General features: G+C 35.2%; 1 protein-coding gene across 1 annotated transcript; it reads right to left on the bottom strand.

Moving 5' to 3' along the window:
- Positions 1-222: 222 nt before the first annotated feature.
- Positions 223-24,465, bottom strand: LOC149790246 (2',5'-phosphodiesterase 12-like). Its single transcript, XM_089972272.1, has 7 exons — positions 23,552-24,465; positions 19,970-20,109; positions 14,428-14,590; positions 7,521-7,653; positions 5,823-5,978; positions 4,128-4,248; positions 223-1,494 (listed from the first exon to the last, which is right to left on the bottom strand). Exons 1-7 carry the CDS (start codon positions 24,379-24,381, stop codon positions 1,229-1,231), a joined length of 1,809 nt encoding a protein of 602 aa, XP_089828398.1. The 5' UTR covers positions 24,382-24,465; the 3' UTR covers positions 223-1,228.
- Between the last annotated feature and the right edge of the window lie 1,395 nt (positions 24,466-25,860).

Genomic DNA, 25,860 nt, shown 5'->3' with positions numbered 1-25,860 from the left:
ATCAAAGACTTTTTACTTGGATATGCCATCGCTTGGGCCTTTAGATGTAATTTTCAGCTATATAGTGTTGTAGCTCAGTAAGGTCCACCGCAAGAGTTTATAAAGCAGGACACGTGGCATGCTACACGGATATAAATATTCTCTGCTGTTCTTCTATTTACATAGTCTAGAATATTATCAAGACTAAGCAACTTGGATTTAAATTTGAAGACAACAAAATACTTTCAGTAGCATCATTTAATTCAGAAACTATGTCCCCACTTTCACTTTACTGATAAACTTTGTCCCCACTTTCACTTTACTGATAAACTTTGTCCCCATTTTCACCTTGCTGATAAAAGCTGGAAGAGCAACAATGACATGATGTTTAAAACATACAACTTCTTACATTTATTAGACTATTCATAAAATTTAAATACAAAGAATAAATAAATTTAAGTATGTAATCAATAATAATCAATAATCTATTAAATCTGCTTAAAATTGATGCTGCGTAAGTAAATGAATGAATGAATTTGTCAAAATGTTTTCTTCACCTACATCTTTCTGAGCACTGGTCATAGGTAAATGTCATACATCTTTAAATGGGTCAAGCATCTTTAAATGACTTTCTAACCTTAAAACAGCATAAATATGCTCCAGTCTGGATCTAATAAAGGTTCTATATAACTTAAGAACAACTTTTCTATCAGCACCCCAGTCAGTGTGCACTACTACTTTGAGTACATCAAAGGCTTTCAAGCACTTACTTTCAATTTCTTGATGTGTGGAATGACAGTACCTAAAATCTGTAACTCCTCAACAACCAGTATGTGTTCCATCCAGCATTAGTTTCGGATAATCATTTCTTTTTAGAGTACAGAAATGCATGCATACTGTTTTTGATTTCGGAGAATTTAAAACCACTGACAGTGGTCTAATTTTTAATCTTGTTTGTATTTTGTTGCAATTGTATTTCAGTTGAAAACATGTACTTCAAGCAATAACATTATCAGGATATCATCAATATAAAGCAAGCAATCCGCACAAGGCACCAAACATTTGGTAGTTGTCTAAATTTTGATCTAAAAAGCATAACAGATAAAAGGTTTCAATAGATGTGCATCTCCATACTACCTCACAAACAATTCACCTCAGCAAAAAAAACATAACAATTATCACAAGAATTTCTCTCATTACATTCCAGTTCATAACTCTCTTAATTTAAATATTCTGCGAACTACAAATATTAAGATTTCCATTTTAGTTCACAGATCTGTGCTATATGATCAGAAGGAAATACGACACTGGGCAATGCTGTGTGCTGAATAACTTCTTCATGTTCAGGTTGTGGAATCACTCTCTCTACTTCCAATGTATTGAGATCATAAAATACATGGTCTAGCATGGCATTAAAATTCTTCACATAATTGGTGTATGGAACATTTCCACATGCAGAGGCTAGATCCAGGTTGTGTCTAACATTCATCTCTGGTACTCGTTGATCCTCGGGAGCTGAAATGAAATAATGACCTATGTAAAGGGCTTTGTTGTTGTTGTTGTTGTAGGGTTTAATGCCATTTTTCAGCACACGATAGGCTATGCATGGCAGCCAGTATTAATGGTGGAGGAAGAACCTGGTAAAATCCCAGGAAGAACCACTAACCCACAAGAAGCTACTGGCAAGCTTTCTCACATACCCACATTGGCCAAATCCTAGACTTGAACCCACGCAGACAGAGGTGAGATGACAGTGATCCATAATGGAGAGCGCTTTAGACCACTTGGTAATTTTTAAAATGCATCTATTATATGGGTACTTTATAGATCAGTTTTGCTTTTGAAGTGGGTATTAGTCATTGCTGTAATTTTAGTGCAAAATGAGAGCGTCACATACAGTGAAAAACATCAATGATGCACATGACTGTTCTATTTATACATGTGATGTGCTCTGTTTATGTACAACATTATACACCTAAATGCACAAAAAGAAGAATTTAATGTTCTCTTTTCCATTTATATTTATCAAAACTGATGTTTCTTTAATATAACATTCTAAAAATTATTTCAATTTGTTGAGCATTTAATTTATTCATTAATATGCCTTTTGCACCAGGTGCTGAAAGTTCTCAGTTGTGTAATTGTGACCTATTTTCTTGGTGATATTATTCAATTTATACCAATGCTTTATTTCAGCAATGAAGTGTAGTTAGTATTGCTATTTTGAAGTAACTTTCATTCATAGAATAATAATTGTAATGTTTCTTCACCATCATTCACAAACTGGCCAATTCAAATGTTCTCATTCACCTTTATTATAATTGCTGTCTCTTTTATCAGAAGAGCTGGGTGAATTAGGCATTCATATGGTCATTCCAAACATAAGAAAGAAAGAGGTGGTTCAAAAGATTGTTTGTTGTTTTGCAACTAAATTTTGTGCCCCCAAAAATGTGTAATATTTCTGCAAATCACTACAGTTGCATCTATCATAAGGGAAAAATGCAAGCAATGAGTGTTAGTATGGTCCAAAAGGGTACATTCCTAAATTTTACCAGCTATTAGGTCAAATTTGCGAATAAAGTCAACCTAGTCCATCTAAGACTCCAAGATAGACATGGCAAGCAAAATCAGTACTTGAAATATGTTATGTGGTCCGGACACCATGAGATGGCTATTTCTCCACAACTGGCCATGTATTATATACATATTTTTAAATAGGACACATAAACCTCGCTGAAACATAACATCCAAACTGGCAACAATCTTGATATAAGCACTGTAGACAGAACATACACATCTAAGTTTTCAAGTCCAAAACTTGGATTACATCTAAATAAGTAAACATTTACCATGTCTCTGTAACAAGTATTCTGAATGGCTAAAACTACATCATGTGATACAGAAATCTTCAGGATAATAGCTCATAAGAGAACTACTCATCAATTCACGCACCCTTCTTTTGTTCCAAATTTTAATATATTTAATTTAATTTTTTTCTTTCTTGAGATTCATTATTATTTGTATCGCTAATTATAATTATACTCCATTTTTTCATATGATTTCTTACGTCGTGAAGCTAAAAAATTGATTACACATTATGTATGAGCAATCAGTGGTTAAATAATGTGTAGGTGATGCATTAATCATCTGTTCCATCATATTGTTGTTGTTGCTGTTGGGTTTAACGCCATTTTTCAGCACACGATAGGCTATACATGGCGGCCAGTATTAATGGTGGAGGAAGAACCCGGGAAAACCCCAGAAAGAACCACCGACCCACGAGAAGCTACTAGCAAGCTTTCTCACATACCCACATTGGCTGAATCCAAGACTCAAACCCATGCAGACAGAGGTGAGATGGCAGTGATCCGTAACGAGAGTGCTTTAGACCACTCGGGGCCCCTGTTCCAGCTTAAATGAGATTAATAACTTTACCCTTAATGTAACCAATTGCTAGTTTATAAGTTTGAAGGATCTGAAATGAAACCAAGCAAAACCATCCATATTTACAAACAAGTCAATACACTTGTGAAAGGAAATCTGCATTATTTTTATAGGCAACTAATTATTTTACAAAACCAGTCTTATTTGTAGTGGTACATTAGAAACCATATTTTTAAAAAATGAAGGTGATTGTATAGTTTAAAATATTTTGTTTGAATTTTTTTTTAAATTGTAGAAGAAGCAAGGGAATGTGTCTCAAAAACAAGTCATACAGCGTATTTGTATCATTTGGAAAAATGTCTTCTTGAATAAATAATTCCTAGTATGTAAGTATAACTTACTGGTCTTACTGTGAAAATACAGTAATCTGACCAAACATTAACATTACATTCCATTGGAAACATTAACATCACATTCCATGGGAAAACATTAACATTACATTCCATGGGAAAACATTAACATTCCATTCCATGGGAAAACATTAACATTACATTCCATGGGAAAACATTAACATTACATTCCATGGGAAACATTAACATTCCATTCCATGGGAAAACATTAACATTACATTCCATGGGAAAACATTAATATTACATTCTATGGGAAATCAAACAGCTGTCTGTGCCCTACAATGTATTTATTAAAATTCAAGTGTAGCATTCTACACTTAAACTGAGTTGCAACTAAATCCTCAGTGATGTTACCATTTTGCCAATCGATGTGGTCCTCATTGATCTGCTTTGTTGTGAAATATTCATACATGCTTCCACGGGGACTGGTGTTGAAATCCCCACAAAACACCAGACAAACCTTGCTCTCTTCATCCTGGTAGATACAAAATAAAGCTTGAGAAATTACAACAGCTTTATGTTGAAAAAAATATTACATTGGCTTCAGTTTTAACTATTAGTGTTAAAGTACTTGAGAGAACTTAAAAGAAACTGCTACCAAAGAGAGCCAATCTGAATCTGGTATCATCAGTCTGAATAAAAGACACATATTAAAGGAAGGTTAGAAGACACACACAGAAGGTTAGAAGACACATATTGAAGGAAGGTTAGAAGACACATATTGAAGGTTAGAAGACACATATTGAAGGTTAGAAGACATATAGAAGATTAGAAGACACATACAGAATGTTAGAAAACACATACAGAAGGTCAGAAGACATACAGAAGTTTAGAAGACACATATTGAAGGTTAGAAGACACATACAGAAGGTTAGAAGACACATACAGAAGCATAGAAGACATATTGAAAGTTAGAAGACACATACAGAAGGTTAGAAGACACACACAGAAGGTCAGAAGACACATACATAAGGTTAGAAAACACATATTGAAGGTTCGAAGACACATACAAGGTTAGAAGACACATACTGAAGGTTAGAAGACACATACAGAAGGTTAGAAGACACATATTGAAGGTTAGAAGACACATAGAGAAGGTTAGAAGACACATATTGAAGGTTAAAAGACACATACAGAAGGTTAGAAGACACAAACAGAAGGTTAGAAGACACACACAGAAGGTTAGAAGACACATACAGAAGGATATAAGACACACACAGAAGTTTAGAAGACACATACAGAAGGTTAGAAGTCACACACAGAAGGTTTTTAACTATTTGTACTAGAAAGCTTGAGTAAACCAACAAAAATGATTACCAGAGTAAGATAGTTAACTTGAAACTAGTATCATCAGTCTTAGTAGAAGACACACACAGTAAGTCTAATACAAAAGCAAATACTTAAATTAACACTTGCTACTAAGTGGACACATGTACCTGATGAAGCTTATAAAAAGTTGACTGAATTACTGTGTACTGTAGCTAGAGGATCTGGGGAAGTCATAATATAAAAGAAATCAAAATAATTTCCATTGTACCTATGTTGGCTGAAATTGTAAAATATTCAATTTATCAACATTAAATTCAAAAATACAGACCTTGAGTACAAAACATTTATAAACATTTTTAAAAATTCAATGGCTGAAAAAATAAACTTATCCAGATGCTTTGGACAAGTGAGAAATTTTGGCTGGCAAGTACAATTCTGAGTAGCTAGTACAAAATTTGATAAGGAATATGAAGGAAGTACTAAGAGTTGAGATAAATATTACAAAATTTCAAACTTTCTCACAAATTTTACATTAAATATCTGGTTTGGAGTAACAGTCTTAATTATGGGCTTTACTTTTTTGGAACCTACATACAAAATGGAATCTCATGCTACTTGCTCAAATTAACCAGAATGTCTGGTGGCAATTAATTAACAAAATAATATGTGCCAACTGATAAAATAAAACAAAACACTGCTGCCGTGTTGTCATATAATAAAGCTGTAACATGTTGTCTTTTGTAACTTTTGTCAAAGATGAGATGAAAAGTGGAAGCAAACCTTTTCCCTGTATGTGTCTAAGACTTCCTGGACATGCCTAAGGGCCACTATCCCTTGAATGAGCCGTATATGAGAGGCATCGGGGTGAAAGTAAAGGTGTGTGTTTGCTACAATCAGCCTGTGCCCTGTACAGTCAACGGACTCCAAAACAAGCACCTGTAACAGTTGAAAAAATACAACTTGCATGTTCTTGAAGTAACCAGTTTTATATATAGAAATGCTAGAATTCATGAAAACAGCCACCTACAGATGAAATGACAAAAGGTTAACTCCAACTAAATGTTCCTTGATTTATGCAAATTCCCGCCAACCCTTCAAAATTTTTGTCAAGAGCTACAGTACAGCTCATACTGGACCCTGAATCCCAATTTCCTAGAGCAGACTCCAATGCATGTTCTCGCAGTTGTGGCAATTTCAGCCGCTGCATTAACCCACAAGATCTGGCCCCATCATAAAACTTTACTCGACTCCAAAAAAGTTTTACCTTAAAATATTCTGACCAATCACAAGGCAGCATTTTTAAGCCAGAAGTAAAATTTATTGTTCAAAATGCTGATTAAAGTTTTATGACAGAGGGATCTAAGCTTACCAGGATGATGGATTCCCACCATTTCCCACAAATTAACAAATGCATCACTATACTCAGGTCTAAATTTCATTCACCACAGTAATGGTCCATACTTCCTTTTAGTCTACAGACCTTCTGCTGCATCTTTTGATTCCAAATTTCACAGTTCTAATCTTCTGTAATTCTTTCTTAGGGCTGTTCCAGTAAAATATAATTGGTATCCAGGGAAGACACTTTTAATGTAGGGTAGTCACTCACAGATGCAATTTAGAACTTTGCATCATTTTCATAAGAAATCTCTGAGCAACCAGAGAACCCTGGCATATATTTTTTTAAAAGTGCCATTCCTTGGTACCATGTATGTTTCAATGCAACAACCCTCATAAATTTATCTTACATTAATACATTCAACTGAAATATGACTATAAAAGCATATAAATAGTATTGTTTAACTGATCTATGACAAAATGATGAAATGAAAGCAGTATTTTTCAATCATTTACCCAAGCATTTTACAATACTGATTCAAAGCTCAGGCCTAAATCCACTTGTACTTGGATGACAGAAAACAAGTTGTTCCACATTCTGATGCACAGTATATTAATTGTACAAGGCTGCCATTATTAGGCAATTAATTTTTCTAATTGGCCAATGTGAAACAAAGGCATACTAATGCAGCATTAAAACTGATTTGTCGGTGTTGGTGGGACATGATGGTTTTATCTAGCTGTAGTTTTGGTTGACTAAATTGTCACTTTGCAGAAAGGTGAAAAATCAAATCGATGCATGTATATTTTGTAAAGGCTTTTATGCTGTCATAATTTTCTAGATTAAGTGATGCTAGTTACATCCTGTGATACACGAGTCCAAATTTATTTTGTAAAAATTTCATCACATTTACAGATTCTTAAATTAACGTTTTGGACCAGTCTGTATCCAATTCTTTCTTCCTTTTTTACTAGTCAGATGGATTAGCTAAAATCAAAATTGCACTAGTCCCCCACCCCAGCATCTTTACTAGTCATGGATGACCAGACCAGCATAAATTCATGCATGTACATCAACATGGGCAGGGGATGAATCTTTTTAAAAAAGATACAGTATACACAATATAAAGCAACTATACCAACCTGAAGTGCTGAGGTCCTTGTTTCAAGAATTTCTTTCAGGACTGGATAACGATAAGTCTTCTGCAAAATGTCAGCACAGCTAGGGTCTGTCTCCAACTTGTCTTTAAGGATGATGTCATGCTGCCCAATACACCTGCGATTCACCAAAAATATCTATGAATATTTTAATCTCAATCTTATTTTAATACTGTGTGCATCAAACTGGCAGACATATTGGGTGGTAGATAAGCATCATTTCTGAAAACTTGAATACCTCATGCCTGAATGCCTAATTTGAAGTTTGGTTAACTAACGCTAACCAGACTTTAATTCATATTGCCTGAATGCCTAATTTGAAGTCTGGTTAACTAACGCTAACCAGACTTTAATTCATATTGCTTGTTGTAAGAATGAATTGAATGCTTCCCAAGTCTTTTAATGGAATGCTTTCATTGTCAATAAATTACTAGACGATCATGTTCGTTACCAAAAATGTCTTCAGCAAAGTAGTGCTGCATTTATTTCCGAAATACAGGAAGGAAACAATACAGTTAAGAATGACTCTGAAAGGTTTATTACCGTGGCCTTGTACAAGTCTAACCAAAAATGGGCAAGTAATATCTTGTACACGCAAACTTAACACCAACCCCGAAATTACTCTCCCACTTATTTATCTGAATTTGCCAAAGACTGTTCTGCTTTGAAAATTGCATTGCACATGGCATTAAGCATCAAGTTGCGCATCTGCTAATAGTTTTGTTCAAAAAATGTTAACAGTCCTTAAAACATTTAAAATTAATACCATCTATATTTATGGCAATGGGTCAGATTGTTATGGAGAAAATACGTCAAGAATTCGGCATAAAAATTGAAAAGGGTGTTCTTCAAGAACAGGTCAGATGCTCTACACAAATACTCATGATGACAGAGTATTCATATATGTGTCATCTAAGACCCCAAGCCAAGTCCTAATTCTTGTCCTAACACGGAGGAACATGAGGACAAAGATATTGAAGAAAAAGCAAAAAATAAGAAATAAGCAGTTCAGCAAGCAAAAAAATAAAATAGTCATATGTGCTTAAACTTGCAAGGGACAATTTAAAGAAGTCACTTGTACCATCCACTGGACTAATCTTAGTCAAGACTGTAATGTTGTTGTTGTTGTTCTAGGGTTTAATGCCATTTTTCAGCACAAGATAGGCTATACATGGCTGCCAGTGTAACTGGTGGCAGAAGAACCCTGGAAAACCCAGGTTAGAACCACCGACCCACGAGAAGCTACTGGCAGACTTTCCCATGTACAAGATTGTGATGTAAAGTAAGTATAAATAAAATAAGATGTAAACTCTAAATTAAAAAGCCTCAAATTTTCCCTTCAGAATTTAACACAAGATTGCCAAATGAGAAAAAGGATGATAACATTAACAATACCTAGTTACTGGTTAGAGTAATCTTCCTAAAAAATGAAGGAAGAATCACAAGGCTAATTTAGAACTGATTGACGAGGTCAACCTTAAACTTCACATCAGCACACAACCTACACAAGCTTAGAATTTTTAAAATAAATTTCTTTTTAGCCAGAAGGACTCGCAGATTGCTGAATGTTCACTAGACCTGCCAAAAAAACCTTGTCAGACACATATCAATACTTGGCTGTGGAAAATTAGAAAGGCCACTGTGACCAGGTGACTGCTATGCAAAGGCGACTGTGGAATAAGGGTCGCTGGTGCAAGGATGCACGCTATAATGAACCCTGATTTCTGACTGTCCAATCCATTCCGATCACTGATTCCTAAATTATTTTTCAAGATCACATCTTACGCTCTCCCAACTGAAACTTTTTTATCTGGCAATTCAGAAAATAATATTCTCTATCATGCAAAATATTCTTGTCTCAGCAAGATTTATAAGGACGGCTAAAGGATTTTAGTAGCCCATTTTTACTCGACACATTTATATTAATGAAATACCAATGTATATTCGAGGAAAAGGGCATAATTCATATATCTGATTCAACACAATTTTGGGTTGTATTTCTATTTACAAGAACAGTTAAACATAAGAATATTTCAAAATCTTTTACTAGATACAGTCAGCTACAAAATATAAAATCAAATCAGTATACTAAGGGCTGTTCCATTACAACATACTTGCAATCTAGAGATGGCACCTTCAACACTGAGTAGTTATCCAAAGTTTCAGCTTAGAATTTTGTTTCATTTTCATATAAACTCCTTTAGTAATGAAAGTACACTGGCACTTATCGTTTAAAAATTGCCTTCCCTGGGTCCCATGTTTGTTTAAAAGTAACAGTAACAGCCCTAAATAGTGTGTGTGGGATTTAGATTTTTAATGTAGCTTTAACAATTTTTCAGTCATATCGCTACGATGTCTGCAGTGATGTCTAGCACTGGTGCATCATGCCGCAGACATGTAGCATCATGTCCCACCCAGTCACATTATCCTGACACCAGGCCGACCAGACCTAACACTAACCTCTTAATGCTGAATGCCAAGCGAGGCAGCTGTTAGTACCATTTATAGCAGTCTTCGGTATGACTCGGCCCAGGGTTCGAACCCATGACCTCCCAAATCTGAGACAGATGCTCTAACCCCTTGGCCACCAGAGCAGCCCTAAACAGTAAAACCTGTCAATAGCAGTCACCCACCCATGGGAAAAGGTGAAGCTGGCCTTTGAACACAATTGACTGGTATGCAGGATCACCTTTCAAACAAATACCTCTCTAATTACCATTATTATCATCATTATTATTATTAATTATCGTGGTACACCACTCCCTCTATAACTCGCGAAACCGCTTATAACGTGCTGTCAGGTGTGGATCCCAATTTTTTAACCCGAAAATGCCCCAAAAATGTATCCCTATTTGTTGAACTTGAAGAAAATCGCGATCAAAATTGGCAACGGAAACTTGGATGTATCGCTCATTTTGTCGTTGAAAACGGTACATAGGACCTGGAAATTTTAATTAACACTACGTAATATCAAATAATAAAATAGCTCATAAATTTTTTTACATTTTCTTTCCAAACGACATTCCTAGTACACCACAGTTAATGATATGTAAGGAAATTTTGATCAATGAAAATGTCACTTATGCCGAGTGGGGGCAGTACTTTAATAAATACAAATTAAAAAAAAAAAATTATCAATTGACATTTGTGTTCTAGTTCCATCTTTTAGTTCCTTTTAAGTGTAATCATCATAAATGCAATGTGTCCTCTTGTAATTAAATGTAAAATGGGTCAATCTACCATAACAGCTATGTCCACTAGCGTTCTCTAATAACCTAATTAAGTACCAACCAAGTTTTGATAACTGACTTGCGGAAGTATTTGTTGTATTGTTGCACTGAATTAAAAGCTGTCCTCCTCTGTATTATCACGTTAATTATGTCTTTTGAATAAAACAAAAAGGAGGTAGAATAAAAGAAAAGTTAAAAGGCAAAAAAAAAATAGACTAACTTAAAATCTAGCTGCCTCAGTCGTATGTCGGGTGAACTCACTTCATTTCATCAATCGAACACTGTAATAATCGTTATTGTGTTTGTAATAGAGACTACCTTAAATTAAATGACTCTTCATAACTGTGATCAAAGATAACAAGGCAGCCAAGTGAAATGAATATATCGTAAAATATGGAGCTTGATTTCACAGATATGGACCATTGTGGGCAAGCGAGTTTCAGAGAATTCTTGAACTGGCATTTAGAGATATCCTCAGCGATGATAAGAAATATTATTATTACTTCCACTGAAATCAAGACATTAACATTGTACTAATTGAACAATAAAAAACTGAGTTTCAACATAGACGTGTCACAAAAACAATGTCGTGTGTTTTTGAAAAAAAGAAATCTTGTTTAGTGGTGTATCAGCAGTTAGTCTAGTTCTGAAATTATGGACTACCGATTTGGCAAGATACTATTAAACACCACTACAGGAACCAGACTCATCAAGAAAACAAAAAGCAGTGACATAATACATAGATTTTTCATGTACAGTAGTCCCCCTCTTGGACGGCCCCCTGACCAGCAGCCACCCGTTCCTTACGGCCAGAATCCATTGGCACTGACGAGTTTGTATTCAAAAGTACCCCTCGCGAAAGGCCACCCGGCTAATTAGTGCAATAATATAAAATTTACCCCTCACAAGCGGCCGCATTTTATTTGAATATGTATCCAGAACAAGTATTTTATTCATAACGTGTGTTAAGTAATCCGATTTCTGTTTCCCCGATGTCAGGTTTTCTTTCCTGAAAGAAGTGTTGAGTAAAGTACATTCACCACTAAGGTTAATAATATATCATATTCAACTCACGAGAAGCCAAATTTATTCCTTAAAAACCGAGAAAGACTCAAATTTTAATCCATACAAAAGGGTAAGTACAGCTGAGAAGTGGCAGTATCAATGTACAATACCCAAGTCAGCAGGAAAATGGTTTGATAGCCTTTATGGCTTCCCTTAGTAAGATGTTGAATTTGTTCACTTTGATAATCAGTGGCTATTACTACTGACAATAATTGTCAAAATTACGAATCCTAATGGCCGCGAGGTCAAATCTGCGTGATGTTAATGGTACATATCGAAACCGTTTTGGCTTCTCTCACTTAGTGTAAAGAAATGTATAAAAACAATAGGGTACCAGATTGCGACTAACGAATCACATGACAAGATCACTTCCTTTAAAAACACACGACAATTTGTTTAGATGCATACAAAATTGTTTTATCAGTATTGTAGTTGGCAACATGAATAACTTACTGCAAAAAGATCAACATGTCATCAAGGAAAAGAAAAATTCTCAGTTTAGAAGAGAAAGTGAAAGCAATTCAACTGACGGGGTGGGAGGTGGGGGTCATCGAGGATCCTTGCAGAAAACTAATGTCGGGAAGACTCAGATAAACAATATCATGAAAGATAATGAAACAATTCTGCAGAAGTGGGAAGGTGAAATGGACGGAGAAATGAAGATTGTTTGAGCCAGGAGACGTTTGTATCCTGATTTGAATGACAAGAAAAAGCAACAATTTTGTCAGTTGAATTGGGATATGACGACTTTACCGCAAGTAACGGATGGTTGCACAGATTTCAAGTGCAACACAATATTAAGTGTTCTGTCCTTAGTGGAGAATCAGCTGATGTTAATGAAGTTGTCGAAGATTGGAACAAAAGACTAAACGATATAAGCAGGGGATATGACAGCAAGGATATTTTTAATGTGACGAGACTGGTTTGTTTTTTAGACTGTTACCAACAAAGTGACAGATGATGCGATCTGTAACATAATTATAAAGACAGTTTGTTTTACATTTATTTCACAACATGCCTGTGATTTTTTAATGAAAATATTAAATGTTTTAGAATTAAATGTACTTGTGACTTTCTTCATATGTATTTACTAATCGCATTAGTCATCCCCCTCGAGAAAGGCCACCCACATTATAAGACCACTTCCCTGCTGCATTAGGGGTGGCCTTCTAAGAGGGGGACTACTGTATACGTGATGGTTGTTCAAACCAGTTGGAACGATCTTTCATATGTTGGATATTTTGAAGAAAAAAAAATGTTATTTAAACAGAATAACAAACAACTTCATTAGAAAAAGCGCATTATTAAAAATTATTATCGATGTGATTGTAAAATGAGGATTTAGTCATTAAACAGCCCAGTTCCTAACGACGCTCGCCCCCCCCCCCAGTTTTATCGATGTCAGAGCAATTTTTTTCAATTTTTGGAGGTCCATCGGTAACTCTCGCCTCACTTATAGTGCAGTCTATGTTTGTAGACCCCGATGTGCGCGAGTTATTGAGAGAGAGGTGTAATAAATTAGCTTTGCTTACTATGAAACAAAATTGTAAAATACAAAAACATTCTCTCCTCAACTTATATTTAAAGATTATTGTATCCTGTTCCCTTTAATCCATCCTATAAATTAAATCATTAACAACTGTTAAAAAAGCCAACGATCTCAGCTTGTTTTGTGCGTAATGACAAAACACTAATTACGCTACTGACAGCATGCACATGTATATCACTCTAAAACTGAGGACTGCTGAGTGCTGGGAAAATGTGCTGATATTTACAATGCATACTACAGCTTAGAATCAGCATTTTTACTTTAAAACAATATCTGACTTAACTCACTAAGACAGCTTAAGACATGCCTGTGACAAAGAGGAAGGAAATGAAACATTGCCTGCCTTTACAAATTTATTAAACTCTGAATGACCCTCGACTTTAGTGAAAGGGCATGTAATGCTTTTCATCACGTTAAGCTTTAATTCACAGTCAAATTAACGAAGATCTCAAACTATACCAGCCACACTTCCCTTTCTGCTTTGATTAAAAAAATTGCTTTTCCCACCATCCAGCAAACAAATCGCTTTGATGCTATCCCCATGTAATAAAAACTACCTCATTTTCAAATTTGCAATACATGTATCGATAGCTCTTAGTTACACTTACAGTGCAACTGGAGTACAGTGAGTACAAGTGAGAGACGAAATGTTAACAAAATGATTCAAATGAAATACCCAGATCTAATGAATGCCTTCCTCAAATAAAACGTTAGCTTGCATACACCAGTGGTCAATACTGATACACTCAAATGACCGCTGAAGGCAGTGAGACCAGGTGACTCCTTCATACAGGTGCACATGCTATGATGGAACTTCCAAATTTAAGGTACGGGATTTTCAAATTTCCAACCAACAAAACAAAGGACTTACAAAAATGAAAAATTTATGGAACCTCTGACGTTAATGCAATGTGATTCTCTAAAACCCGAGTTCTAATATATCCGGATGCTTATGTAATAAACGCATAGCAATCAAAACCTTGCATAAATAAAATATTATACACTTGTGTTTCTTCCATGTTTTGAATGCTTTAAGAAGAATACAAACCTGAATTTGGCTGTCCTGAAGAAAATGGCAGTTCCTTCTGCAACTTGTCCTCCTTTCTCCTTGTAGTAACCATCAAGGCCCAATGTAGCTATTGAGGGCAACAGGTCACCTGTAAACACACTTCTATCTACTTCTTGTAGACAAAGAATGTCACTGTTGTACCCTGGATTTATAAAATATTTTATTTTGTTGTAAAACAATTGCTGTTTGAAGTGTTTCCTTAGACATTAAAAGTCGATGAATATTTATCGTAACAAAATTTTTAGAAAATGACATCAGCATGTCATCAAAAACATGGCCTTAATTATAACCTGACTTATGACTGGGAATATGATTATAAAGAAAACTGGAGTTCAAATATTCGTGACTCCAAAGGTTTGCTTGTCTCAAGGAAATTGAAGGAAATTGAAGATTGAACAATCACATCTTGTAATATATATATATATATATATATATATATATATATATATATATATATATATATATATATATATATATATATACATATATATATACACACACACATCTACTGCAGACAAAACCAGTGCAGTTTGCAGAAGTTTATAGCAATAGAAGACAATATTATCATCCTAAAAAAATGCAAAGTTAGTCAAATTTTGATAATGAAAAGGACAAATCTGACAAAAAAGAACAGGGGTCAAGCTAGACTTGAATTTTAGATAGAAGTGACCTCCTTTTGGGCAGAATAGGGACAAGTGAGAGCTGAACAAGGAACTGTAGAAGCAAAGCATGATATGCAATGTATGTGTGTATGTGTCTGTGCATGTGTGTTCTCGGTCTTATTTAAATTATGCCCTTTATTTCTCAGTATGCAAAATATCTGCATTTAATATTGGTTTTAAGCAATATTTTCATTTCATGCAGAAAATTTTCAGTGTTGTATCTACATTATAAACACATTTTGTATGTGTATAAATATTACCATATTCACATGCAATATAAATATTACCATATTCATATGCAGTATAAATATTACCATATTCATAAGCAATATAAATATTACCATATTCATATGCAACATAAATATTACCATATTCATATGCAATATATTTTGACTATATAACTTTAAATGAGAACAGTAGAAACTATACATTGTAATGAATTTTAACTGATAAGTGTAATGAGATTACAGTATTCTAATTACAAGTTAGGAAAAATACTTAATAATAATCACCTACCCTTAAACAAGATTTTTTTTGTTTACTTCATGGAAGTTCACTACAAAATGGCAGTTGAATTTTTTTTATAAACATGTTTCAAACAACCCCTGTACCATGTACATGAGAGCAAATGTACAGGTGTCTTAAAACTATATTGTTTGTGCCAATGTACTGGTTGCCAATAAAACATTACTGTAACTATTCAGGGAAAACAAACTCAAGCATTACAGTAGGTATATCAATGGACTAAAATCTTTCCAAATGAGCTGAAAATGCCAACATGCGAGTTCATCTATTTTCATGAAGAGGGGTTTTCTTAATGTAAAATTTGCATCATAACAACACAACAGTCAAACGATAGGATTACAAATTTATGGTTTTCTTATTTGCCTGTGCTTCTATAACAGTACGAATTGGTAAATTAATATTTGCTTCGCTGCTTTTTCATCCGTATTTTAAAAAAATGAGTGAAAACAATTTTTACCTTACACTAACGGTGCTTCTCAAACTCAAAAACACAGCATTGTCCCATATGTTTGGGACCTATGTAATTGCACTTTTTTGCTAACATCTTCAATAAAATAACATTTAGACTTTGCTTTCTATGAAATGAATATTTTCCTTAATCATAATGTATTATAACAACCATTTAATAAAAGTACTTCCCTGACACGGCAATGTCTGCATTATTTCTCCCTGACAGGTTACGGTTTCAAAATTGATTTTATGAAGAAAATAATGCACACATGTCAGTTGAAATCACTGATTCTATTCCTATGGCACAAATTGCTGTTTACATACTATTGTTTAAATTTCAAAGCACAAATTTGTATGTTTTATTGATCAAATGATGACTTGAAGAAATCTGCCAGTGACAGTTGTTATAACTAAAGACATATATTACATATCTCTGCTACAAATTACTCAGGGAAAGGGTTAATAGTCAATTGGCCATCAAGGCACATGCCTGTGAATGTTCAAGAGTTTGTTTGTCAGCACAATTGAAATCAAAACCAGTTATCTGATAGCTTGATGGCTACATATTGTCCTAAGCTAAAACACAACACTTGAAATAATTGGATACGGCTAGAGATCATCTCAGAAGCTACAGTCGACACAAGATATACATCTAAAAAATGAAAGTCGTTTTCGCCTTCCTAACAGAAGATGGCTAAGTTTTCATATTTTAGGCAACTTGGCATATCTGCCAACTCCAGAGTACAAAAACATACTGACTGCTAATGACAAAACTACTGATTTTCAGGAACAAATACTGAATATTTGAATGAACCAATCATATTTTAGAACTCTACATCACTATATACATGCAATACATTTACTTGCAGAATGGACCAATGTGGTGGCATAGTGGTTAGAGTGTCTGTCTCAGATGCAGGAGGTCATGGGTTCAAACCACGGCCAAGTCATACCAAAGACTTACAAAAATTGTACTAACAGCTGCCTCGCTAGGCACTCAGCATTAAGAGGTTAGTGTTAGGACTGGTTGGCCTGGTGTCAGGATATTTTGACTGGGTGGGACACGATGACACATATCTGCGGCATGATGCCCCAGTGCTATACATCACTATAAACTGCCACACTACCAGGGCTGAGCAAATCCCATAACCCAACATCCCGGACTAGTAATTTCTGAAGTCTGACAAGTAAAATTTTCCAAGTTGCTAGTCCGGGACAAGTGCTTTTTAAAAAAGTTGGGCTAGTTCTTATTTTCGTGCTTTAATCACTATATCTACCTTTATTTGGCCAATCATGCCCTCTGGGTATATTGAATACTTGATTCTACCACTCTTCGTGTATACATTTACATCCTGTTACCGCTTGACTGCATATTGGGCTAAGCAACCAAATTATTGGCAAATCAAAACACGACAAACAAAAGAAAGCCAGTTTGATCAATTAGCAGTGTTGTAAGCGGTTTTGTTGCAATAAGTTTACTCAATCTAGATCATCACTATGATTTTAATCCAGCGAGTCAGTGTAATTAAATTAATGAAAGGTACTTTACCGAAATCAGTGTTGGTTTCCTTTATGAACTGATTAAATGACAGTAATGATTCTTTAATTTATAATTGATTATACAGATGATTAACTTCCACGTGCGATATAGTGTTTGAAGCGAAACAATTACGCTAATTAATGAGCTGTTTCAGTTCATATTTAAAAGAGAAAATTGATGTTATGATCACTTTAGAAGTAGTTGTCAAGCAAGCTTAAAGTTAATCTGTGGATAAAATGAGTTTGCTAAATTAATTTTGCAAGGAAGGTAATAACGGTGATTCGGCGAAGGTAATTTTGTTTGAAAATGGAGGGATAAAACGTAAGACGGATAGTGAGTGTGCGGTAGCTATTTCTGAGTGTGAAAAAAGATTTAGTTCAATGAACTTAATCAAGACTTCTTTAAGGAATTCCTTAAACCAAAAGTGCTTACAAATGCTAATGAACATTTCTGCAAATGGACCAGAGCTTGAGGACTTTAACCCAGACACAGCTATCAACTGCTGGCTTAGTGCTGGTGCATGTGGCATACATATACATGGACATATTTTCAAATCCATCAGCTAAAACATATATACATGAACCTGAAGAAGCCAAATGTATAGCAACCAATGTTTTTGAAAAATTAAATTCTTTTAAGAAACAATTATGCTGTATATTATTTTGTTTGTTTTTTCTATGGATTAAGTACATACATCTCATCAAATCTCGGCAAGTGATTACCATTTTGGGACCAGTGAAAAGTAAGGTGGGACTAGTGTAGAGTAAGGTGGGACTTGTGAAGAGAAAGGTGGGACTAGTGAATTTTCTGAAACCACTTGTCCTGGACTAGTGGTTAAAAAAAAATTTGCTCAGCCCTGACTACAGACATTGTAATGATATGACTGAAACATTGTTAAAGCTACATTAAAAACCCATACCATGCACATAAGCACATGCTCTCAGAATGGAACCAAGTGTCCATTAAAAACAGAAAATTGCAAGGAAATTATTTAATTTTTTTATTAAAAAACTGATTTTTAATATGAAAAAAGTACAGCCATATTCATGACAAAAATACAGAAAAAAAATGGGATGCTTAGCAGCTATGACTTAGTCATGCACTTCACCTGATAGCATGACCCTTGAAAGATATTGTTTGTGATTTAGTCAGCAATCAATAAATACAATGTGTGCCAAACTGAGTGTCACAAGAAGCTGTTTAGCACAGCATATGCCATAGTAAAGCAGAGAAAATCTTCAACTATAAATTTCTTTATGGTTTAAATTAAAAATGGAGCTGAACTTGGAACTGATCACATGAAGAGAACTGCATGCATAGATTTCATAAAACAACATCCCTTCTGATGCTAGTACTCATTTATCAATTATAAACCAAGATTGAATTCTTGTTTGATTTGTAGACCCTGACTATAAAAACTCCAAAATAAAACAAGTTGAAATATCTGGATTTGGATTTTTTTTAACGTAGCTTTAACAATTTTTCAGTCATATTGCTACGATGTCTGCAATGTGGCAGTTTATAGTGATGTCTAGCACTGGGGCATCATGCCGCAGACATGTAGCATGATGTCCCATCCAGTCATATTATCCTGACACCGGGCCGACCAGTCCTAACACTAACCTCTTAATGCTGAGCGCCAAGCGAGGCAGCTGTTAGTACCGTTTTTGTAAGTCTTTGGTATGACTCGGCCGGGCATCGAACCCACGACCTCCCGCATCTGAGGCGGACGCTCTAACCACTAGGCCACTGGAGCGGTTTGAAATATCTGGTATATTTCACATGTCACAGAAGCTTAATAAAACAAAACATTTTAACAGTCCTGTCTTTCACTATTCTTTTTAACAATAAAAATATGGACAAATGGGACTTTTATACAGCCAAGTGAACTTTTTAATTGCCGTGTTCCTGGACACCTAGATTTTGACAAAATTTCTGCACCTCCGAGTTTACAGAAAACTGCAGGAATTCACACTATAAAGAGCTCTATTGATGCGATTGTTACCATGGATTTTTATAATGGACACGGTGATGTCGTCGAAGAGCATCTCATCATATTATGATGTCAATGATCTTTCACCGAGTTGTGACAACCAGACCAAGGCAGAAAAAGTAAGGATGAAAATCCACAAGATTGGGAAGAAGTCCATAACGCTCTTAGAAATCGATTTCCACTACTTTACATGGTATTAAAAATAATACTTTATGCATGAAGATTTAAACTTTAACATCAAACCAGCCAATTAAATTTTGAAAACTTAGAGATCTAAATAAGAAGCTGATGATAATGGAAAAGTGGGACGTAAAGACAGCCGTTAATAAAAAGTAATAAAATGCTTGTTACCTGCAATCTCCTTCAGAAGTAACTGAAGTCTGTATCCCAACTGCAAAGCATATGGAGGGCAATAGGAGTATAAAACATCCCTGCTATAATCCTGGTCAGCATACAGATCAGCCAGTATGTTGTAGGTCACAACCCTAAATCTAGAAGAGAAACAGAACTGCTTGCAAAGAAATTAAATGCAAACTTTATCCACTTGCTGCATGCAAGTTGGACAGTCAGTGTGTTTAACTCAAAACTTGCATATTTAACTGTTTATCATTAGTCATAGAAGTGTTGCTTCCAAAATAATCCTATGATTTTAAAAGAAGTTAGGTTGTATATCAAAAGTTAGTATTCTTAATGGATATCTGTGCAGAACTATTTTAGTGTGACTATAAATCCCTGTTTGTTTGTATCCCCCTACCAATTTCAATAATGAAAATGTTAGATGCAATAAAAAGTGCACAGAACTAAGTCAACTGAATCACTGATTTATAATTTCTAAATGGACTCGGACCAGAATGGCACTAATACTGGCATCCCCAGCACCTTTTATACTTACTGGACTTTCCATACCAACATGGCACCATATTGCATACACTATGGGCTAGTTTATTTCCATTAGACAACATAATGACATAGTTCATCCTATTTGGTAACTGCCGGATAATTCCGTAAATAACCATAATGTTGAGAGTCTGGAATTATATCCCTTTGCACATATGAATATAGAAATTAAACCGCATGTTAAATCCATGTGAAAGGCAAATTTGTTGTTGTCATTCTTTTCCTTTGCTTGTTTTGACATTGTAATTATCGGAAGCAGACAATATATGTATGTCCATCTGTAGTCGTGCACGCACCCCTTTGCTGAAAATGGTCTTGTCCAGGAACTGGAAATGGACCTCGAGCTCAGCATGTCTGTCTATTATATTAAAAACTTCCATTAAGCATGAAACATGCAGCTGATGACGGGTTAGGGCCACTCTACTCAGTCAGGTTAGAAATTATAAATCAGTGAATGCACTTTTTATCACATTAAAGGTTTCCATCACTGAAATTGGTAAGGGGGTATAAACAAACGGGGAAGTATAGTCAGACATAGATATGGACAGATGACATACCAACAATTTTTGTCAGGTATGATCTTACGTACCATTATTTGTTTATTAGTGGGGTACAAATGCAAAGTGAAGAGACCCAGACCCAGACATGCAATCAGTAGAATAAACAACACAGACCTTGTTCTGCCTCACATTACTAGGATTTTAAAACTAGGAATCCTGGACTTCTATTTTGATAAAAATAAGAGTCCCACCAGCAAAAGTTGCACTCCCCATAAGCATATTGGGCACACCTTAAGTGGCTAATTGTAAATGAGAAGAACTAGTGGTTATTATTCACTTTTAATTTTTCAAATTCTTTACACCACTGACATATAGCTCTTGTCTGTCCATCAGAGTGAGACTGAATTTTGTTAATTCAGGTAAGGCCTTATTCCAAAAACTAAGCCAGGCATTACACACTTTCTTACACTCGGCTACTTTCCATCCAAACTATCAGTCCTTGCAACTTTAGCACTCCTTTGAATCTCATTATAATCTTCGTCAATTTGCTGTTTCACCCCAAAATACTTAACCGAATTTTGCGAAAAGTATTTTGTCAAAGTCTCGACGTGTTTTGATTTTGAGGTCACATGCTCTACTAAAACAAAACTCAAAGATTGTTCTCAGAATATATAATTATGGATAACTTTGTGTTCTTTCATATTCATACAACCAGTATACCTTTTTCATTTAGAATTTTTTTTTTTTTTTATATACAACATTGGAAAATGTGGGTTGCTAGATTTGTGTACTCATGTGACTAGCAACACAAATCACGAGGATCAGGTCACATTTCATCAACAACATAGTTTTATCTTGTCTTTCATCAGATTAAATACATAATAATTTTAATACTCAAAATTTCTGAGAAAATAAGTAATTTTCATATCGATTTCATGTATGTATCACTTGATCTAGGCCATCCGGTAAGAGGCTATGCTTTGCCACCACCATGTTGGCCTCCTGTGATGCTAGACTGGTCTTCATACCTTCCATGTAAGGAAAGATACAGATATCGAGCTGACTTTGAAAATAAAAGTATACTAGACGAATCTAATCCACTGGGCATTTGGATTGACTCAGCATATATGTTTATTGCAAGCAACCAAAATGATCCATACCGCACCCTCCAAATATTCTGGTTACAATTTAACTCATGATCAGTTTAGTTACCACTCAATTACGAGACTATTTCAGGCGTCAAGTGGTGGCGGAAAATTCCTGGGTTTCCCCCGACTTTCATCAATATTTTGCAAATTCAAGGACTTATCATAGTCAGGAAAAAAAATATAATTTCTGTTGACTTTTTCCTAATAGCTTGGGAACCCTGGGTAAAAGTGAGCACATTAGTATACTCGATCACCCTAAACCACCAAGAGTCATAATAACTGAGTACAGTTCATCCAATTGTAATTTCACAAATGATGGTGAAATTCTCAGCATCCCGGTTTTCATTACTCTGTTACCAGTCAGGAAGCAAAGCAATGTGTAGGACCTGACATTAAAACATATGGAAGGTTTTCATGGAAAAGCAGCAAACAGAAACTCATTCATCAAATATTTCAATGACTGATTAAAATATCTTCCCAGAATGAATGAACAAATAAACAAAACATCCATTATTTTTTCAGTAATATAGTGATACCGAGTCAATGTATGGGGTACACAGCCCTATCTTGGATAAGGTGCATCAGATTACAATCCAAAGAGTGACAACTGACAAATACTGCCTTGAACAAAAGTACAAATAAATATCTTAATGGATAATATTTTTCAGGCAAGAATTTTTTAAAATTTGTCCAGGATGTCCAAGAAGTGGATTTTTCTGGCACTTCAAATGTAAAGCAGCGACAAGGGGTGAATACCATTCGGGCAAGAACACCTAGCTAGAATCATGAAACTTCACTTTGGGCACATATGATCTGAAAGTTGCCATGGGATGATGAATATACAACAAAAAATGGAACACTGTAGTACAATATGTTGCTACTGACAGCCCTACTAGTTTTAAAATGGATAAAACAACTGTAATTAAAAGTTTCATAAAACTTCTCTTGGATAAATATTAAAAAGAGTGAAAATTTTGGATTATATTATTGTTAGTATATATTGAAAGTCTAGGGATAAGTATTGACAAATGTCTTAAATTTCTATTAAATTAAATTTGACTTCAGAACTAGGTAAAAAACACATACTGCAATACTGGGAACTCTACAAGCAAACTCTTCTGTTAGTTTCATCACTGAAAGAAAACTTTATTGCAATTATCTACAAAGTACAAGGGATGCAAAACAACATAGTTGGAGATTAACTTAAGAATTATTCATTTGTGCAAGTGCTGAAATGTGCTTGCCAAAAAGCATTTGTCAACTGTGCCAAGAAAATGATTTCTTTTTTTCTTCACATATAAATGCTACCTGATAAAAAAAATTCAACTGCTTTGTAAAAGCTGAGGTTGTTTATAACTCCACTGTGCATTTTTTCCCCTGCCACTTACATGCCTGTCTCAGTCAGGCTGGAGGTGAAAAGATGTCTGGTCTCAAAAGGACAAGGTCCAGGTCCTGCAGTGACTTCAACTTTAGAAGTTTCTTCTAAACGTCTATCATTTCTTGACATTTCACCTTGACACGGCATTACTGTAAATTTTAAGTGGTATCCAATATCACTGGCTGCTGGTGTATACATTAACGTCTTTGCAACTTCAATTGAGTCTGACGAAGAATCAATACTTTTCTCCTCTTCTGCACTTTTTTTGCTTCCACCTTTTCCACTGGAGGAATTTATTTTAATTCTTGACCAGGAAAATTTACAGTCAGCCAAATTGGTAAACTCGTACTGTAATTTTGGCATGGTCGGAAACCCTGCCATGATTGATTTTGGTAGATCAATTGATGTAACTGTTGGCGGATTACACTCGACTATAAACTCCGAGCTACAAACCTTGAAAACTGCTCCATCAGTGAAGGCATCCTTAACTGGAATTTCGTCACCAACTTTCTGCAAGCTATGGTACAGTCCTAACACTAATTCTTCCCCATTTTCTGGCTCGGAACCGTGTTGATCGGAACTCGGTTTGTGTTTCTTCTTTTTCTTTTCTACGAATTTTCTTATATTAGCCTTTATTCTTTCTAGAGTTCTCCCCAATTCTTCGATTTTGAGGCGTTCCGAGTTGTAGATTCGAGCTTTTCCTCCATTATGACCATACTCAAAAGAAATTTTAATTTTTTCATCTTCTGGGACACATCTCACACTCAGTTTTGCCATCTCTCTCGGTTGCCTAACGAAAATCGAAGCTCTCTTTGAAATAAGCTGCCGCAAGGATGTCATATGAAAGGTTTTTAACGTCTTCACAACGTTGAGCAATCACAACATATGTAACGGAAAAAGATTGGTCCCGGAAAGAAACAGACAAATCTAAATTTGGTATACAAGCTCGAAACCGGGCTCGGACTAAATCATGCCAATAGACTCTTGGCTGTACGCCTAAACATTGTATTGAATTGTCCTTCAACGGTTTTCATGTGACTTCACGTGTTTTTGTAGTACCTTAATGGCAGAAGGTTGCATTGAGTTTCACTTTTGTATTTAACAAATGACGGGAGTGTAACCGAACAAATCTTAATTGAATTACTGCAACTTAGATCAAGTCAAGCTGGTAATTAATTCAAATATTTCAAAATATAGTTCAGTTATATTCACTGGAATGAATTGTCGGTAGAATTTTGTTTATGAATGTTTTCACTTTATCTTCTGGTGTACCTTCTGAATCCACCGTGATTGCCCCTCACCTCTGCTAATTATATATATGCTTTAGTTTAAGTTATCGTCAAATTTAGACAATTTTTAAGATTTACTTTTTTCCGTTAGTTTATCTTTATCATATAGTCGATCGTGTACCATAAAAATGAAGACCGATTTAATGCTAAACACGCACAAAAAACAAAAGCATTGATTATAAAGGGATACAAGGCCGTGCAGAGGATGTGGGGGCCCCGAGCATCATTCAGATTTTGCCCCCCACCCCACCCCCATTCCCCAAAACATAAAATAAATAAATAGCCGATTATAAGAAGTCCAGCTTTCATTTGTTACAAGGTCATTTTTATTGCACTTGTTTTTGCAAATTCCTCAATGATATCATGGAAATCAAGTTTTCGCGCTAATTCACACTCAATACTCAAAATGGCAAGATCACTAGTTCATTCTTGTCCCATAGCTGAGCGCAAGAAATTCTTGATGAGTTTCAATTTACTGAAAAAACGCTCACTTGAGGCAACTGTTACTGGTATTGAAGAGAAAATACGCAGCACTATCACTACATTTCTGAAGAGTTCACCAAGCTTCAGTTCTGAAATCTTGTTCAGCAAGTCAAATGGAGAAAGAGGTTTCTCACCAAAATTTGCTGCATGACTTTGCTTCATATGAATCAGTTCTTTAGACAGTTCAGTTTCAGTTACGTCACATGAATAATCCTTCGAAAAATCAGAACATGCACTCTTAATTTCATCTTCAGACTGTTTTTGATACTCCCACAAGAAAGAGAATGTAGTCAAGAGTTTTTGAATGGCTGTGAAACGAACTGTAAGTCCACCAATAACTGAATCAATAATGTGATCAAATATAAGACAGGTCTCCGAAAGGTTTCCTCTTTTTCTGATTCCATTTCCGTTGAATCTGTGATATGTTCATCGCCTTCAGCTTGTTCTCCAGCAAACTGTTTGCGCTTCACTTTCCGATGGATTGGAAATTCAGAACTGATTTTTGCAGACACTGCCACTGTTTTGGCTTCTTTAAAAATTGTTAGCC

This window comes from Sinohyriopsis cumingii, chromosome 10, assembly GCF_028554795.1.
Source record: "Sinohyriopsis cumingii isolate HCF-2022 chromosome 10, ASM2855479v2, whole genome shotgun sequence".
Classification (NCBI taxonomy): Eukaryota; Metazoa; Mollusca; class Bivalvia; order Unionida; family Unionidae; genus Sinohyriopsis; species Sinohyriopsis cumingii.
Note: the sequence above shows the minus strand (reverse complement) of the source record. Positions and strands in the feature narration are given on the sequence as shown.